Source organism: Helobdella robusta, assembly GCF_000326865.2.
Source record: "Helobdella robusta unplaced genomic scaffold HELROscaffold_7, whole genome shotgun sequence".
Classification (NCBI taxonomy): Eukaryota; Metazoa; Annelida; class Clitellata; order Rhynchobdellida; family Glossiphoniidae; genus Helobdella; species Helobdella robusta.
Genome location: NW_008705398.1, coordinates 4,830,363 through 4,850,512, shown reverse-complemented (window position 1 = coordinate 4,850,512; position 20,150 = coordinate 4,830,363). Strand labels below are relative to the sequence as shown.

At 32.9% G+C, this 20,150-nt stretch overlaps 3 protein-coding genes across 3 annotated transcripts; 2 read left to right on the top strand and 1 right to left on the bottom strand.

The window, feature by feature from the left end:
* Positions 1-137: 137 nt before the first annotated feature.
* HELRODRAFT_69400 (hypothetical protein) lies at positions 138-1,504 on the top strand (the record flags this gene model as incomplete). The annotated part of the gene is made up of 6 exons (XM_009030574.1): positions 138-204; positions 270-342; positions 486-660; positions 739-883; positions 950-1,018; positions 1,305-1,504. Coding segments are annotated over 6 exons (729 nt in total), but the record flags the coding sequence as incomplete, so codon positions are not given.
* Positions 1,505-2,623: 1,119 nt separating this feature from the next.
* HELRODRAFT_108224 (hypothetical protein) lies at positions 2,624-8,590 on the bottom strand (the record flags this gene model as incomplete). Its single annotated transcript, XM_009031017.1, has 16 exons — positions 2,624-2,810; positions 2,958-3,147; positions 3,323-3,516; positions 3,627-3,722; positions 3,836-3,883; positions 3,981-4,050; positions 4,736-4,855; positions 5,088-5,190; positions 5,380-5,451; positions 5,557-5,684; positions 6,632-6,733; positions 6,849-6,969; positions 7,076-7,134; positions 7,312-7,523; positions 8,388-8,469; positions 8,560-8,590. Coding segments are annotated over 16 exons (1,738 nt in total), but the record flags the coding sequence as incomplete, so codon positions are not given.
* Positions 8,591-9,162: 572 nt separating this feature from the next.
* HELRODRAFT_69939 (hypothetical protein) lies at positions 9,163-10,411 on the top strand (the record flags this gene model as incomplete). The annotated part of the gene is made up of 5 exons (XM_009030629.1): positions 9,163-9,240; positions 9,632-9,722; positions 9,829-9,958; positions 10,034-10,170; positions 10,329-10,411. 5 exons carry the CDS (start codon positions 9,163-9,165, stop codon positions 10,409-10,411), a joined length of 519 nt encoding a protein of 172 aa, XP_009028877.1.
* Between the last annotated feature and the right edge of the window lie 9,739 nt (positions 10,412-20,150).

The following is a 20,150-nucleotide window of genomic DNA, read 5'->3' as shown; positions in this document are numbered from 1 at the left end:
TATGATTGCACAGATTATTTTAATTGTTGCTGTGTGCTAATTTGCAGGCAGATCCAAAAAACATTTTAAACAAAATAGCAATAAACAGCAGTGAAGAAATCGTTTGCGCTAATTTGTTGAGTAATTCTGATGGCTGTTACATCATACCACCCCGTTCTTCGTTTCTATTGTCAGATTTCAGTGAAATAGACTTATTAGCAAAAGGTAATTTTGATGATGAGTTCTTGGATGGCGATTATTTTATTAATATTTCAATATTAAAATTTCAGTTGAAACCAAGTTTGATTTCGTTGTTGTTGATCCTCCATGGCAAAATAAGTCTGTGAAACGAAAAAAGAGGTAGTGTTAGAGTTTTGTGTTTTTGAAACTTTCTGCAGTAGTCTAAAATTTTGGCTAAAGAATTAGGATTTAATCATTTTTGCGTTAACATTCAAAATATTTTAAAATTTTGAGTTTTCAACTTTAAAAACATGAAATTAAATTAGCTATGAAACTTTTTCAATGCTGAATCTTGTGAAAATACCAATGCCTGAGTGGTGCAATGAAAACTGCCTTGTTGCTGTGTGGGTCACAAATAAAATAAAATATCAAGATTATGTAAGGGAGGAATTGTTCCCATCATGGAATCTTCAGTTTGTTGCCACGTGGTACTGGTTGAAGGTTCGCCACTGTTTCACTTTTAAATTTAACCTCTCAGACCGGTTTTATCTAAATAACTTCTTTTTGAATGCACTTTAGGTGACAAAAAAGTTAACGCCTGTATATCCATTACTGCTCTCAACATCATCAACAAAACATCCGAAGAAGCCTTATGAACTCCTCATGCTGGGAAGATTTAGATTAGAGAAATATCACCTCATGTCAAACAGCAATATTGATTGTAGTAAACATAGAACTAATAACATTAACCTAGACACTGTTCAGAAATCAGAAAGTTTGGAAAGCAAAGAAATACAAGACAGAATGGTCATCATTAGTGTTCCATCAGCCATACATTCTCACAAGCCCTACCTTCGTGGTTTGTCATTCTTTGCATCCTTTCAATTATTTGAATGAACAGTACATTTTAAACTTACTTGAAGCAGACACTTGTCTACCTCGTAAAAGAATGTTTGATATTAATGTGAGCTGTGTGAATAAAATTATAAGGTTGCATAATTGAGAAAAAATTACGACATTGACTAACATGCAGGAACCTCAGATAAATACTTTCTTCTCAGAATCATGTATGAATTTATTATGCGATTCTAAACTCCAAAGTTAATTATGCTTTAAACAAATGAATCCTTTTTATCAATTCAAAGAAGTTTTTAAAGATCATCTGCCAGAAGATGCCAAGTGTTTGGAATTATTTGCCCGCAATCTGCAGTCTGGTTGGACTTCTTGGGGCAATGAGGTACGAGTATGTGTATGGATTTATCAACAATATATTTTCATTTCGCTAAGTTTGCTTGGAATGCAATCAACTCTTGCTTGCTCTCAAGATTTAATTAATATAATTTGATTCTTTAATTCAGTAAATACGGTCAAATTACATAGGGACGAATTAAATAAACAGAAGGTAACTGATAGGACGATGATTGGCGGAATTTTTTATTTCACGGAATTGATTTGGTGATCACTGAACTTATGTCTATAAAGTGCAGATCATTAAACAAAGAGAAAGCTCTATCTGGAAAACCGAAAATGCAAACGTTTCAATGAAAATTTAAAAAAACTGAAAGGTTTAAATTGCAGGATGCTTTGAAAAATTGCGTTGTGACATTAAGAGAAAGAATTAACAACGCAAAATTAATTTTTATGACAATAGATATAGATTGATTTAAATAAAGATTAAATTCTATGAAATTTGTTGAGATAAGATATTGAGTGAAGCAAAATGAGTGTCAGTAAAAAGTAGAAGGTAAATAATCCAGAGACACACGACTGGGAAATAATTCTTAACTTGGTTATGTACCAGATATAATAGGTCAAAATTTTTGTAAACTGGACGCAGTATCAGTCACAGATGTATGCAGACCATGGATACACGAGCGAGATACTGAGATACCTTTTGAAGTTATATATTATAAAGAAAATATGGCATACTACCCTCCTTAATATTACAATTCAAAAACCTCCACCCATCTCCATTCGTTTCACACCTACATCTGAATCAACCGTGTCAACTCATTGTGCGCCTGTTTATGTACCTACACGATCAATCACATTGAATTAGACCATATCAACAATACACATATCTCACAGGTATTTCTGCTCCAGAACGAAGCCTTCTTCGAATTGACAGCACAAAGCTTGAACTAACTGGTCAAGTCAACAGACTGTTCGGAGTGAAACAACATTCTAGATGCAGCTGACCAAAAAAATTCACAAACGCTGAGTAGCAGCCGCATCTTAACGCTTACTTTGACTCTTAAAAAACATATTTTCTACCCCACCCATTTCATGATCTTCCGAATGCATAAAATATTTTATTGTTTCCGTGACAATACGCGTTTTTTGTTAAGTAAAATTAAATAAAAATTTAGATTTATATTTACATCCTAAGTTTGTAATAATAATAAAGTAACAGACAAATCATTCATTCTTTGTAAGATACAGTTTCTAAATAAAACTATAACACTTGCCATACAAATGCTTTTTACACATTCACAAATAATAATACACATTAATTTTAAAACAATTTTTTGAAGATAATAATTATGCAGAGAAATCATTGTTGTCATATAAATCTTGATCGTATCGTTTGGCTGACACAGTTCGGCCTGCAAAAAATCTACCATTCAATGAACTGACGGCTGCCTCGACCCCTGGGTACAACATGTAATAAAAAATTGCAATTAAACCATTACACGAATGCAGTGACAGAATGTTGCAGCAAGCAATTAAAAATAGAAACTAAGAAATTATAACAAATTGCAATAAGATGAGTTTATTAGAAGCAACACGTAGCCAACCTGTAGGATGTTTGAACTCAACAAATATCTTAACAAATATTGGAGCGTCATCATCTTCTCCTTGCTTTTCCTGATATATCACAACTTTTTCAACTTCACCAAACTTGGAACATTCGTCTGTGACTTCGTGTTCCAATTCCTCATCCACATCTTCTGGTCCCACCATGTTCTGCAGCACCATGACTCGACTCTGAACATAAAGGATAATAAAAATAAATGCCTGCCTTCTTCAATTTTTATAGGAATAAATTTGTAAACGTAAAAACACGACTGAAAAATAAACAACACAAACTATGCGTTCACAAGGTGGACTACAAAAAACAATCAATTGAAATCATTTGAATTGAGCGTTTTGAGAAACATACCTCTTTTTTTCTAAGCAACTTCTGCATGACCATGTGTCTGGCCTGGTGTCCCTTTATCTGAATGTCTTCCTGCTGTTGTAATGTTTGGATGTCAGCCAACTCCGACATCTCAGCCATTATCTCAAGTTTCTTTTTCAAGTCAGAAGATGATTTGCTGTTAGGGTCGCCCTTCGTAGGTGGTCGTTTTGAAGTGCCTGTTATTTAAGAGTAAATCAATGAAGTCGAGCTAGAACTACAATGTTGTGTTGAGTAAGTTTTAGATTTCATTGTAACTGTTGAAATGTTATCGATCAAATGGACTCACTAGAAGTTGAAGTGGAGGCAGAATTGACGAGAGTAGTGGGAGGTATGTAGATGCTGGGAGGTGGTACGTTGGTCGATCCTGGCCCACTACTGAATCCTGCTCAATGTTAATTTTTATAACTTCATATTACAATTGAAACTAATTAACAGAAACATTAAGAAACAGCACCTGTGCAGCACAAATGAACATAAATATAAAAATAAACTCACCTCCAAATTTGGATGTTCTTTGACGCGTTGAACTTGTTGCTGGAGAGTCTTAAATGAAGAACAAAATGTACAGAAAGTTAATATTTATTTAGAACTGAGGATAAAGAAATAGCAAAAACAACAGAGCAAAGAATTGCTATCTCACTTGAATTTTCATCATTAGCTAGAGATGACGTCTGCAGAGGACTTGGATTAATTTCAACCACACCTACCGGCTGTCAGTAAAATTAAAGCATTTCATAATTTTATTAGTAAAAAACAAAATAATGATACTAATTTAAAAATTATTTTTAACCAGTACAACACTACAATAAAACATAAATGCATGAAATTTATAAAAAAGATTGCAAAAAAGCGTTGTTTGTTATTGTCTTGAACAGCACAATTAATTCCGTTTATAAGGCTTTCAAGTGGTTTTGAACTTTTGCAATTGTTGTTTTCTTCTTGTTGGCATTTGTTAGCAAATTTGCATTAAATTTTCAAATTAATAAAAATTGGAAAATTAACTTGTCATGATTGATAAACAAGTACATTCTTTTAGGTGCCACAAACAAAACTTTAAACTTGCTGAACACAAACAAAAAAGTAAAAACTGAAAACTTTTAACAACCAAAATAATATTGCAACACTTATTATAACCCAACATTTAGCAAATTTCTAATATGCATGCCCTTATGTATATATTCATATATGACAACTAATTTTTTTTTGGAAACTAATAAAAATTTTAAGCTTTAACTTTTGAAATGTGGTTGGCATCTTTACACGATTCTAAAATGATTTTATTTAAATTTTGAGGATCAAAACTATGCTAAAATATAATTTTAAAATACATTACTGTTCATGGATGATAACGAAACAGAGGTGAAATGAGTAGAGTAGAGATGAAAAGAAACCGACCTTGCTGATGGCTTCCAGCGCAGTTATCTTTGCAGTTATTGCAGCTGCAGCAATAGCAGATGCTGTTGGAAGTGATCCAGATGTTGGAGGTGGCGTGAATGCATTTGGCGGAGTAATGGCCTGTTAAAATTTTATTATAATTTAAAAGTATCACAAAGGACATTTTTGGATAAGGTACTTCTAGCAAAAATCATAAAAATACATGCATCCAGACAATATTTATCCATGTTGTTGTTGTTTTTCTATCACATTCCCATGCTATGACATGCTACTGATGTCATGCACCAAACTTTCACATCAACTTTCTATAATCATCAGCATCACTACAACACTGAAACATTCCACCACTCACCCTTCCAACTCGAAGGTGCTGTCCTCCTAGATCAAACAAGTTCATGCCCATAACAGCATCCAACGCGCTCTGCAACAATTCAAATTCTAAATAACCATAACCTCTGAAGTGAAATAGAAAGTAACTTGCATTAATTATTATGACAATACAATGGTGATTGAAAAGGCAGCATGTTATCTGGATTTTATTGCAACAAATGACTGATAAATAATGGCAAGACAATAATTTATAACAAACATCAATACATTTAAGAACATTGTTTCAGAAGAAAAATAATTTTCAGCAAACTCACTTGTGCTTGTTAGGCCTATTAGGATCAGGTGCCAACTGACAATGTGTTATGCGGCCAAATGCTTCAAACACACTTTGTATAAATATTTGTATACAGGTTATTATCATTAAACGGTATATCTAATCAATTAAAACATTCCAATTAAGCATGCTAAAATACAGCTAAATGCATGGAAACCTTTTAATGTCATTTTCAGTGAGGTCTGGATGTATGGCAGCAACGTATATTCGATTATACGACTTGGATTCTTCCATGATCTTGTCGATGATTATCTGAGCTTGTGGCATGTTACTTGGTCGACCAACCTTTTAAATTTTCAAAACCAAATTCCTTAAACCACATAAATTTGCAAACAAAAGCCAGGAGATGGCAGATTTATGACAACCCATAAAATCGAATATTGGGAAGGATGAGAAAAAGAGAAAAGATGTAAGTTGAGATAGAATTGAATAGATGGAGGAAGAACCTGAGAAATGAAATCTGAGCTGATGAAAACTGTTCTACAGTTACAATTTTCACTAATTAGAAAGATTACCATATGCAGTGTATGCAATAATTCCTTTACACGGAGCCGCAATGGCCACCCTATATTATGTCCCAATTTGAGACCGTTTTCAAGTACAAAATCAAACAAAAATGGTGTGTTAGCAAAAAATCTTGCAGGCCTAAAGTTGGCTACACTAGCAAACATTTGGTTAATTTCTTGGTCAAATTTAAAAAGTGGTAACATTTATAATTTTTTTGAAATATGTAACATTTTTTAAATTTCAGTCCACTCATCAACATTGTCTAGATTTGCCACAGCTTATATGGCTGCCAATTGTTCGTTCAATTTGTGAATGATCTATCGGCATTGTTTTTGAGTGAATATTAATGAAAACATTCTAACACTATGAAATTCTTTCTTGACATAGAGACAATGCTACTCATTCAGTTCCTCTCTGTAAACCAGGAAGAGAACAAATATTTCCACCAAAAAATTTATATTTAAAACTCAAACAGAGTCCATGATACTGTATAAGAAGTTGCACGGTAAACAAAATTTATGTAAATTTAAGGCCGTGGAGAAATAAGTAGCCAACTACATTTGCAAACAAAGCAAGACAGTTGAAAGCTAAAAGATAATAAGAGTCAACTATTCTTATTCAGTTAAAATAAATTTTTATAAAAATTTATAAACATTATTAAAATAGCTATTATAAATGGTAATAGGATAAGTTACTTAATTGAAGAAGAAGCATAGGTCACAGACCTTACAGACCTTTATAGTGTACCCTGATATCATGATACCATTCATCTGGTCCAAGCAAAGAGCTGCTGCCTCAGGGGTCTCGTACTCTAAGAATGCAAACCCCTGGCATCATCAAGTTTCATACATTACTTTTTTTTATAAATTATACTAACTACTAGCTACTTGAATGAAAAAATAGAAAGTTGATCGACCTATGAGGACCAAAAAACCAACCAACCTTGTGATGTTTGCCCACAGTATCGTAAGGCATGCTCATACTTTTGATTGGACCAAATGGTAGAAATGCTTGCCTGATCATTTCTTCTTTAATTTCAAAATTTATTGAGCCTATGTATACTCTAGCAAAAATAATATTTTGATTATATTAATGTTGATTAGTGCAGGAGTTGAAGAAAATAAGTAAATTGAAGAAATTAAAAAAAACAAATAAGATTTGTAGTGAACCTGCACATTAAAGCAACTGCTTGCTGTCTTTGTATTGAATTTTGTAAATTCATCATTTGCTGTTTCGAAAATTAAAAATATTTTGTGATGAAAAAATAAATTGAAAATATTTAAGAGTAAAAGCCAATATAATTTTAATTGAATTATTTACAATGTCCAATGCAAATTTGGTGCACTCCTATAAAAGAGCACCACCATTCATTAAAGAAATCAATCAGCCAGTCAACGTTGAAAACCTGTTGCTGATGGGTGATGGTCTGTTTCAATAAAACAGTCCTGATACTTTGTTCCATTGCATACTTTTTTGCTTTTTGAATGTTTTCTTTTTGGAGACTTGTTAGTTTTGGCAAGTCATAAATTTGCTGGTCCTTCCTGGCTCCTGGTCCCATCAACACAACTCCGACCTGTTTCTCCTCTACGACATTGTTTGACATAAGATCATTGAATCCTTAAATTTAAATACATCAGTTTTTATCAGACAATAAAACAAATTATTGTTGTATATTATCGAATAGTTAGGAAATATGTATATAAATTTTATAGTTATATAATATAGAAAAATCATCAAATCAAAATATTATATAGTAGTTCATAATTTTGCTGAAAGTTGCACCAACTCCTGCCAAATTTGTATTATAAATTATACAGTGATTATATTATTATAGTGAGTCAAAATTTTGAAATATTACATTAAGTTCATCAACCAGCTCTGATTACATGTATGTACAGCAAACTGCAAATAAAAATCTAAGCCTCAAAAAAATTTACATAATTATGATTGCAATTACATGGATTTAGATATAATTAAAACTAAATAAATAAATTAATTAAAATTATTAAACAAAATCAAATAAACATTAATTATATTTGTTAATTCAATTAAACTGTGGTTCATTGATTCAACCAATTACATTTGAGATAAGGTTGACAAACAATCCGTCGAATTGAAAGTGAGTCTTCTCATCATCCTACAACATAAGAAAATGAGCAACATAATAAAAGACTTTCAGGCTCCTGTCTACTTATTTATTATTATAGTATATATGTCATATGAGCTTATGATTCTCTTATGATCTATGCAAATCAAACGTCGCATTCCTAAGATAAAACAGTTTTGACTTTTTTGTCCTTAACTTTATTTTATTTTTATATAATAGTTTATTTTTTATAACTTTTTAAATAGGTACAGTGGTACACCCTGCATGTGGAATGTCTTTTCAATAAAAAATACCGAAACAAATAAATCATATCATAATTGATGGAAAAGTAACGAAACGAAAGAACAAGATTCAAGATGAGAGCAAAAACAAACCATCAGTGTCTCTGCTGTTCTCCTCTCTGCTGTTCTCAGTGCTGTTCATCAATGATGATGACACATTCGAAGCCATTTCGTTCTAAAAATTAATCAATTTACAAATTTATTGAACGATAATGCGTTTTTTAACTATAATAGCAATTTCATAGCAAAAACATTGATATCTAACCATGCTACAAGAATCAATTTCAGCCATCATCGCCATCTTTATTTAAGCATGAGCGTCGGTCCGACTCAAGATTATGTGTAATCCTCTCTATATATGATATATATGGTATATTGTAAAAGCACCAAAGAAACTCCAAGTTAATTTTTAATACACAATATTATTTAATCTTTGTTAAAAAAAAAGTAAAAATACTACACAACAAAAAAGCATTTAAATTTTAACTATATATATACGTTAATATATATATTAAAGAAAATAAAATAATATAATATAAAGAAAAAAATAATATATGATGTAACTATATATATATATATATATAGAATATATATGGATGCAACGATGGGAACTAAAAGAAGAGACTGAAAATGTGCGCGGGTGCGTTCGAGAGCCTGTATACGTCTCTTAAGTATTGTACTGTATTACAATTTCTTTGGTAAACGACGTTAATTTTATTTTAACTTTAACTCTTTGAATGGTGTTAGAGATAGTTATGGTGAGAAGATAGATAAAACATCGTGTGTATATAAGATAAGTTATAGTAGATAGATCGGCAACTAAATAGAAGAAGATCGTTGGAGACATTGAAACAGGTAGCAGCCGAAGATGACCACCATTAGGCCGTTCACCTGTGATGACTTGTTCAAGTTTAATAATGTTAACATGGATCCATTGACTGAAACAGTGGGCATAATTTTTGTTTATATTATGAATATTATATTTTATTTTTGTTTTCTTTCTTGTATTTTATTATGCAAGTTGTATAATAATATGTATTGGATGTATATTCATAATGTTCTATCTATAGTATAGTCTGTAGTGTTCTGGTAGCACTGACTACTCGCTGTGAGATATGATTGTAAAATAAAAATAACTATTTGTTCTTTTTATTTTATATTGTATATTGCTCACATGGCTACGGTACGCTGTTGTATAGCAGCATAGCTACACAATTAAATAAACTACTAAACAAAAACTTTATAAAACAAATAAATGACTTGAAGCAAGTTGCAATAGGAATTGATAAATAAATAATAATAATTAGTTGAAATAAACTTGTTTATTTACTTTGCAGTATGGAATCTCATTTTACTTACAATATTATGTGCACAGTTCTGAATATTTCTACAGTGCAGAATCACCATCTGGAGACATTATGGGCTATTGTTAATTTTTTTAGTGTTTCTTCTCTGTACCTTAATTTTTTTATGAAATATTTTAAAATATTTCTATTTGTATGAATTTGTGCATATATTTTTTACTTACTTCCAGTGATGGGAAAAGCGGAAGGATCCGGTGAGAATTGGCATGGACATGTGACAGCATTAACGGTGGCACCTGAGTACAGACGATTGGGGGTGGCCGCCAAACTGATGAATATCATGGAAGAAGTTTCAGAACAGTTAGATCATCATCATCTGCTATGCACTCAACAAATGTACTTTTTCATCTTATTTTAAATGTTGACTTTTTTCAGAAAGAAATGTTATTTTGTTGATCTTTTTGTGCGAGTGTCAAACGAAGTAGCCATTGATATGTATAAAAGGTTGGGATACGTTGTCTTCAGGGATGTCCTCAACTATTACACTGGAGAAACAGATGAAAATGCCCATGGTTAATATTCACTATCACCACAAATTTTCAAATTATTTGATATTATTATTATTTTATGCTTAATAAGTTATAATGCATCTCCATCAAGTGCAGAGCTGCTCACATGTTTTTCTGTACTTATAATTGTTATTATTTTATTGATGTTTTTCGCTTTTCAGATATGAGGAAGGCACTATCAAGAGATGTGGACAAAAAATCTATTATTCCATTTCCTAGACCCGTTCTGCCTGAAGAGCTCTAAACGCAGCTCTTCAGGCTAATTCACACTTATTTGTTAATTTTTTGATTTGTTTCTAATGATTTGAGAATTAAATATGTTTCTGTGTTAATGCATTAAATTTCTTAAAAGTCAAATTGATTGCTTGTCTGTTTGTTTTACATTATTCGCTTGTGGATGCAGTATACCATAAACGTCAGAGTTGTGGAGAGTTTCCAATAGCTAATAGAAATTTTGCTCTCGAGTTTTAAATTCTCAATTCTGCTTCATTTTGTATTTTCTGGGCCCAGCCACTTGTTTGAATTGACGCGTTTCTGCGCCCGACACGATAAATGGCTAAAAAGAATCCATCATAATCCTCCAAAGTTCAGATGATCAACAACACATTCAGCGTATATGAATACGCGCCAATAAATAACGCATCTTGCACAATGCGTGTGAGAGGCAGGGTATTTTTGTCTCTTATTCGAACCAGGTCAATGCACAACATGACCAGGCGACCTTAAGCACTAGGCCATCACACCACCCATTTGTCATTAAGTAATCACGTTCAACTACGTAAACTTTTCGATAGATACGAATTAAAATATAGATGACACCGAAGCTGACTATTTCTTCTATGTCTGCAAATGCTTGGTTGATGCAAATGTCAAGTGTGAACTGTTTTACGCGTTATCGTTAGTCAAAACAGTATTTCAGCCAGTCGATAGAAATACATTTCGTACATTCGCAAATTTGTGCATTAGCTTCTTTTATTAGAGTATAGCGGTCATTTAAGAAATTGTATTTTTGTTGTACTGATTGGCGTGGCAAGGACTTTGGGCGGGAGCTTAAACTCATTAAAAAACGTTGGCGACCTTTTAAAATTTTTTGGTCAATAGTGATAGTTTTGATCAATAGTGATACTTAAACCGGTGTTTTATACAAATGTTACGAAACTTGGAGAAGTACTGAAACAATTTCCAGTCGCAATTTATACACACAAATTTATATAGTGATTTCGTTCAACGTATACTCTTAACGTTAGCTAAATTTTTTGCTCTGAGAGGGCTTCAGAGGAGGCACGCCTTTGTACGAAATTTATTCTTTTAGTGTATACCAGTCTATAATTCATTTAATTATAATTACAGAATAAAACAACACATCAACAGCTAGTAAGTACATAAAGCATGATGGCATTAAACAAAGGAGAATTTGATTGCGTACAACACGCGTGCACTCTGTTAAATGATTCATATGCAATTTAATACCACGTTAAATAAAGCGCCTATAAACGGCGTTGTCGTGTAACTACATTCAAGCTGTTTGAATTTTCTAAAGTTTTTTTTGGAAAATAACGATAAAATTCATCTCAGAATGGCAACTGTGAAACTGTTTGATTGGACTGATATGTTCAAATTCAACAACATGTTAGTAAAATATTTTTTTTTAATATTGAGAGCCCATTGTAGATAATGCCTAACTAACCTAATTTATTTTTTCTATTTCGAAAAAGAAATTTAGAATCAACAACGGACACTGTAAGTCATGTCTTTTAGCTAAATATTGAATCGACATTTTTAAAATAATTATTAACATGCGAACCAGACTGATTACGTTTCATTTTAATTATGTAGTATCAATTTGACATGTATTTGAAATACTACACTGAAAGAAGTTCACACTCATTCACTGCGGTCTCGCCGTCTGGTGAGCTCGAAGGATACGGTTAGTTAACATTTTGTTCAAAGTGGTCATTGCCCACCCTAGAAGATCGGTTTGCCCACCCTAGAAGATCGGTTTGCCTACCCTAAATTTTCATAAAAAAATTAATAATGTATTTTATTGAAAAAAAACATAATTAATTTAAAAATAAGACATACATTTTTGCAAAAGTGTGGACTTGAAACGTTCTGAAACTATAGGATACAATAGTGATTTTTTAAGATAAAATTTAAATAATGTACTGTTTCACAAATTGAATAACAAGAAGTTTATAAAAATTATTTTTTGTAATTACTATTAACAATTATTACCATTTTTACTGATATTTGGCATAAAATAATATAAAATGAAAGATGAAGTCGTTGTTAAAGTTGCCCATCCCGAAAACATTTGCCCCTTCACTCAAACAAACCTCTCTACAGGCCTGATTTTGCTTCTATAAACATTTATAAGTTTAAAAACATTGAAAATATAAGGTGCGAGAAGCAAACTTTTTTTTAGCCGCCACCATGTTATTGAAAATTTTTATAATATTTTCACCATTTATTTATTTGATACTTTTATTAAGAGAGATAATTTATCTGTTAATGATATGGTCAACAAACCACCTAAAATTGATATTTGCGGATGAATTGATGTGGACGTGGACGGTCAGTGATGTATTGAATGAAATCTAAACTATGAACTTGACAGTGTTGTGTCAACAGAACGGCGAGTATGAAGAATTTCACTGCAACATTAAGGAGATCTCAGTGGCTTATGACTATCGTAATCTTGGGACTGGCTCGAGTCTCTATGATACCGTCGAAGAAATATCTGATGGGTTAAGTAAATGAATTACCTTTTAATTTATAATGTGGAATTGAATGAAAAATTTATTATTTGAACATGTTAATAGGGAAGGTTGTTTTTTCATGAACTTGTATCTACACCCAGACAACGACAGAGCCATGAAATTTTTCGGAAAGCGAGGTTTCAAAGTTTACCTACACTCTTATAGCTTTCTGAAGCTAGGTGTAATCCACAGAATTGCTTACGGTGAGATAGGATTTAAAGTTTATTGTATTCATTTGTATGGCTATTAAGTTTTTGCTTTTAAAAGCGTACCTACTAAAATTCAACTTCTATTTTTTAGACTGACAATTTCCAAATTTTCTTTGTAATTTTTATGATATCTCATTCAGCAACAATTGACGTTTTTACAAGAATTTTTAAAGAAATAAGTCTAATTCACTACAGTAAAATCAATTTGCAAGCGACATGAATTAAATTCTGCATTATTTATTTATTATTTTATCGATTTCATGATATTCTGCCCATGAAATAAAATGAGCGTTTTTCCCTTTCGTACTAGATGCTGCGTTAACTGAAGAACGTTTAATGAAATTTTTTCGCACCCCATTTTTAAATCAATTTGAGAAGTGATGAGCATTTAAAAGAATAATCTTAATAAAGCAGAGAGATTTAAAATTGTATAAAATTTACTACTCTGCTGAACAGATAATAAATTTTTTGTTTCGTTATAAATGTACGTAGAGCGCAAGGTATACAAAGATGAAAGAATGATAGACGTTCCGTGAATTATGCATTATGCAGTAGGAGTGTGTCTTTGTATTAAAGAAACAACTAATGAAAATATTTTAAATCAGTACCCATACGCAAGCATGAAGTCATCCAACATATAAAAGTTTCATGAGGTAGACGACGTAAGTTGTCGCATGCTGGCCGGCGAGATGGCTCAGTGGTTCGAATGCACAGTGAGTCAAACATCTCAATGGCTATCATATACTCAGCGTATATGATGCGGTGCTTGCGCGTGCACATAAATCCATGTGTACGTCGTGTGAAAAGGATAAACAAACAGCCTTTGTGGCAAAAGATGGCTGCTTCATATCATTGGTTGAAGATATGAAGAACATAATAAAGATATATAGATGATATATCAGTAACATTGTAAGTGGTCCTGCGTATGTCAGAGCTGCAATAATAAAGACTAATAAAAAAAAAAGGTATCGTCAGTTTTTCCGTGCATGTTGAGTTAGGCAACGTCGACTATGAGATGATCACTAGCATGTGCATGAAAATGTATAAAACGCACTAGATACATTAAAAAACGATAGACATCTAAATTTTGCATAAACTGTACAGAATTGAGAAAACCCCTGGCCATCGACTTTTGTTTCAGTTCCTTGAAAGCAACAAATCCAGATATGATAGCAAAAGAAGCGTTAGAGTTTGACATCAAACAACAGCAGGCGTGCTCCATTCCGCATTCACCTCCTTTTGAAACATAAAGTTTCTTTGATACTTATTGAAATGACGTTTTCATTATTTTTTGGTGTTAATAATAATATTTTAAACTTTATTTGATGTTTTTAAATTTTGTAATCTAATTTTCTGAGTAGAATGAAATTAATTGATGGTATGCTGAGATATCGGCAAACTGTTTGGACATTTTTGTAATGTATTGTCCTTTCAAGTTTTAATGAAAATTTTAATGAAATAAAAAATTCGCAATATCCTTATCGCAACGATTGACAGCCACTTGAAAATTAACAAAACTCAGAACATACAAACACACATAAACAAACTCAAACAAATTTTAGACATTAATCAATATATATGTAGATTTTTGCCGGGCGACATCCGAACCGCGTCCGCATACGAATATCCACCCGAGCCTTCGCTTCGGCAGAGTCTTTCCTGGCCGGGATCCGCCACTCTACAATAGACCCTCTCAGGGTCTGAAAACACGGGCCGGGCGGAAGTTTGTTCGCGCCCTGCTTGTTGACTAGAGACGCCGACCTCGTCAACTATCAGCAAGTCTTCTTCAACATCCATTATTTTAGGTAGAATAATTAAGCCGAGCCAAACTTCAAGTGTACACTTCTTTTATTCAATAAAAGAAACAAAATAACAAACAAAATAATACAAATCAAACCTGTCTTTATTAAAAAAAACGATAAATCCAAAATTAATCTATTAATAATACAACTACCAAGCAAGAAACAAAACCTAAAATAAAAATAACAAACAACCAGTCTCTCTATATCTCAACTCGCGGCCTTTTATATGTTTTTACCGCCCTATCTACATAACGCTTTCTATATCATAGAAAATTCTATACTCACATCTATACTCTTTTCCTATACTCAGAACAGCGCGTAGCACGCGTCCCATATATTGCTATACTCCCTATATACAAAACAGCACAGCAGCGTCGCATAAATAGCATATCAAATAACAAAATATACATGCATAGAATGTCTATTAAAATATATAGATATATACAGGCGGAACGCCTCAAAGACGCAATCATTATCATCACAATTGTCACAATTTCACAAAATATACAGGCGGCATATTTCAATCGCGCCATCATCATCACAATCGTCACAACTTCACATATATTCGACGAATCTGAGAACACTAAATGCTGAAACAATCCACAGATTAATTTCTGTTGGTGAATTAGGTACTTCGGAGAGTGGCGTTATGGTTAAAGTTGCTGGTCCTCTTTTGCAGTTACCTGGCTCGAATGCCAAGGATATCATGAATATGTCTATCATAAGCGATGTTTGTGCGTGTTGTTCATACCTCTGAAATTTTTTAGACGGTGCTTTTCGAAAAATAAATGTTTGTAACAATAGATAATTATCTTTAATACAGAAAATAAATGTTAAATAATGTCAGTAAAATCACATAATTTTTTTCGGTTAGTTTTAAAACATAAAAATATAAAATTTTACTAAGAAAAGCAATTACATTGACTGATTTAAAGTTTCTTAAAGTATTTCTTTTTTCAGTAGTGATGAAATGATAAAAGTTTAAAAATGTTTTCAGTATATTTTAATACATAAAAAATAGGGTAATTTTACTTAGAATAACAATTACATTTAATGATTTTAAATGTTCTTTAAAGTATTTTCTATATGCTAGTGATAACAAAGTGAAATTATGATGAAAAAGTTAAAAAAAATATTTGGGAATCGGAACCCGAAGTGGGAAATTTTACTCGGAGTCGGTTAAGAAGGTTAAGAAGAATCTAACCAACCGACGATTGTGTTTTTCGGCTATCTTCAAAAAATTGATAGAATAGCAATTGAGTGCCTTCAAATACCTTCGACGATCGATGGTGTTTTGGATGTAACTTTTATAAGTGAATCTTTTGTAAAACTAAAAGCACACACGTATGTTTAGAATATTTTTTAATTTGGTAACGAATAACTAATGAAAGTAATAATTAAGGAAACCTAATGTCGATAAGTACAGCATGATGACAAACAAGTATAAAAGGAATAAAATTAACAATAAATATGCCACAAATAACTATGCGCCATGCACATTTATATTATGTATCGAATTGGTTTACATGACAAAAAAGGTCTACGAACACAACTTCACTACAGTTTAAACACAAGCACACTTAAAATTAAATAACTCCTTAAGCAACAATTACTTTTTAAATTTTGAGCACTTTAAATATTTTTAAACTTTCATGAAAACTTAAAAATGCGCTGTAATCGAAAAAGTCATCAAAGTGTGGTTGATAAAGAATGCAGTTGCATAGTTTATACAGACAGCAGCAGAGTATTAGTAATTCAGTATTAGGCATACTAAAACTTAGAAATCGAAAATGAAGTAGTATTAGCAGCGGTGAAGATAATAGTTAATTAATTGCACGATCAAATGTTTTCCTGTAAGCCTGTTTTCAAGAATAATGTTCGCACTGACAACCAACAGTTAATTCGACTTTAATATTAACATGTTAAGGAGTGGACGTACAATAATGAATTATAACTTTTGATGGAGCACGCGTGAACATCTGAAATTCTAATCGGATGTGGCCATCATAATCATCATTACCATAGTCACCATCATCTACATAATCACCAAAAAGGCATTGAACAAAAGTTGGATCCAAAATAATTCTGTTATGCCTGCTCTCTTCGAATCATTACGACTTAAGACGAACCAGGAACAGAAGTACGAGAACAAACAAGTTGCTAATTTATAAAGCAAACGAAAGAGCTGCAGCAGCTAGCTGGGAGGAAGATGTGGTTAAGTTTGTTGTTGGGTATGTATGATAGTTCAACTCGTTGTCGTGTCATCTGAAAAAGTTCATACTCTCATCGATTGAAAACAACAACAACTAATGATAATAATAATAATATTAATAATAATAATGACGTTCAACGCGAAATTTATTAACAACATTAATATAATTACGAATAACAATATAAACAATTTCAACAACATCAACAATGGTAATTGGTAATAATAACCCCAAAAATGATAACAGCGAAACAGACAGACGTTGAATGAAGTCAGCTGAATTTGTAGATATTTAAACACGTGAAGAAGATGGAATCGGTGACAGAGGAAGGATTTCAGAGAGTTCTAACAACAGAAAATGGAAAAGTTGGCTGGTTTGTGGAACAATCACAATTATAACAACTTGAACAACAACAACAGCTATGTTATGAAATTAGATAAATACATGAATAAATAAATATTTATATTTATGCGTATGTATATATAAACATGCTGGTAAAAGACCATAATCAATGCAGTAATTTATGAAATCTACAAAATTTCCACCAACGCTGGTATAATGCTAGAAATTCGGTAGATATCATGTTACTGTATTAGTTATGGTCTTTTACCAACATTCACTAAAAAATTATATCTACGACCAACCGAAGAAACCTAACAAGCGAACAAGAACGTGAGCAACGAATGCTCCACCTTTCTCGTGAGTTAATAGCGAAGCACTAACGATAGAAATTCGATAGATTTCACAAATTACTGCATATATATATATATATATATATATATATATATATATACATATATATATATATATACATAGAGATGTACGATACAAATATATTATATAAAATAGCATATGTACATTTAAATAACTATAATGAAACAATGTTAAAAGTCAGCGTGAACCAAAACTGCTACTGTGCAAGCATCATTCGAAAAAGAGTTAATGAAGGGTCAGACTGGATGAAAGTTCATCCTTGCGATTAAAAGCTGGTTAAAAAAGTTTGAATATTAATTTAAAAGTGTTTTTTAATGAATCAGTTCTATCTACTTAGGTTTGTAACTTCATATAAAATTTATAAACAAAGTTCAAAACATATTTTATTGTTAGCCATCGTACGATGGCAATGTTTGGTCATTTCACGTTCTCAGCATGTAAAAATTAATAAAATCTATGAAAAGATAATTTAATGTTAATGTATATATTTTTTCTATTCATTCCGTCATTCAGACAATGAAACAAAACCATTTAGAAGGAGCTGAAAGTTAATAATGTATGCCACTTGTCTGGCATTCAAGCTAAGCAGCATATAAATCTATTTAGCGAATGTAACAAGTGTCAACAAACATAAATTGAATAAACTGAAAAATATGAACAAATTAGTTTCTAATTAATTTATTAAATTTCATTTTTGTGCGAGTAAGAATAAAAAATTATGAACAAACAAAAAAAAAAACGAAACAAACAGTTAATCACATCATTTATACTTCTGTACTATTTCGGTTTAATTATTATAAGCATCATCATCACCATCAAGCCAGCAAGGAGATATCATGATATCCAATCCTACCGAGAAGATCATTCTGCCAGGAAAGTTTGGAGCCGAAGGACAAGTCGTTGTAGTAGCTGGTGGCGTCGGTGCTGTAGTAATCTGAGTAGACGCTCTGATTATTAAGGTTGCAATCGACCGATCTATGCAGGGATGCCTTGATGTTGTTTGTGGCGTTGTTGTAGCACCAGGCGCCACTTCTTGATTTGTCATCGAACAATGAATATTTATTCTCCTTGTACTTCAGAGCATGCAGGTCAAGGAAATTGAGAGAGTCGTCAGCGTTGTTGTCGTCGATGCAGTTGCTGCACTGGAAAGTGTTGCTGATGTTCATCATTGACGATGCTTTCCTCTCGTTGCACCTCATTGCCAGCATCATGGTCGTCATCGTTACGGGCGACGTTGACGACAACTTGAATGCAGACGACACGGAAGATGACGAGAGAGATGAGAGAAGATGCTGCTGCTGCTGATGAGGATAAGATGAATTCTCTTCCAACACTGAGAATAATTTTTTTGAGTTCCTTCGACTCCTGCTGTTGCTGTTGGTACTGCTCAGACCGGATAACTTATCATCGAAATCATAATCGTAACTGTCGCATTCGTCATCGTTATCATCACTGCAGGCAATGTTGAGTTTGATGAGAGCAGCTTTCAACATGTTGATCTGAGGAAGGTCTCTGGAACTTCGAGCACTTCTGCTCCTCTGAAACTCTGCGTACTCGTCACAATCGATCTCGCTCACGTTCTCGCTCAGGTTGTCGTTGGCATCATTTTCAGACTGCGGCTGTTTTCTTTCGTGATTGTTACCGCTGCTAGAGTGTGTTCCTTGCTGTTGTTGATGATGATGGTGGTGCTGGTGATATCGATCCATCAAGTTTCTACTCCTTCCGTGAAAACTTCCAGGACCATCGGTGTCACTCGAGTGCTCGCTGCTGTCTTTCCTACTGAAATCTGCACCTTTGCAACTGTTCTGTTGCAATCTGTTGATTTGTCGCTTGTGTTGTTGTTGTTGCAAGCTATCTTTCTGTTGTTGTTGTTGCTTCCTATCAAAATGTCTGCCCGGTTGTTGTTGTTGCTTGGACTCTTCAGAGTCACTGACATCCTCTGAACTGCTGACGTTGAATGCATTTCGAATGTTGTTGTTCCTGCCGATGGCTGCTCGTTTCTTCTCAGCAAATCGTTTCTTCCTCGCGTTTTCTAATTTGTTGTTCTCAGCCACGCAGACGCTTTCCGCGTTGCCGGCAGGAGCAAAAGCTGCTGTCATTGTTGATGACAAACTTTTTCCGCAGGTGTATGATGGGGATTGTTTCATTTGATGTCGTTGAATCAAGTTAGTAGCACTCTTGTTATCATCGTCGTCATCCGATTCTCCTTCCTCTTCACAGATCTCATTTAAAAGTTGTGGAGAGCTCTGAACACTGAACAGTGGTCTCATGGCGGAGGGCGGTGGAGGA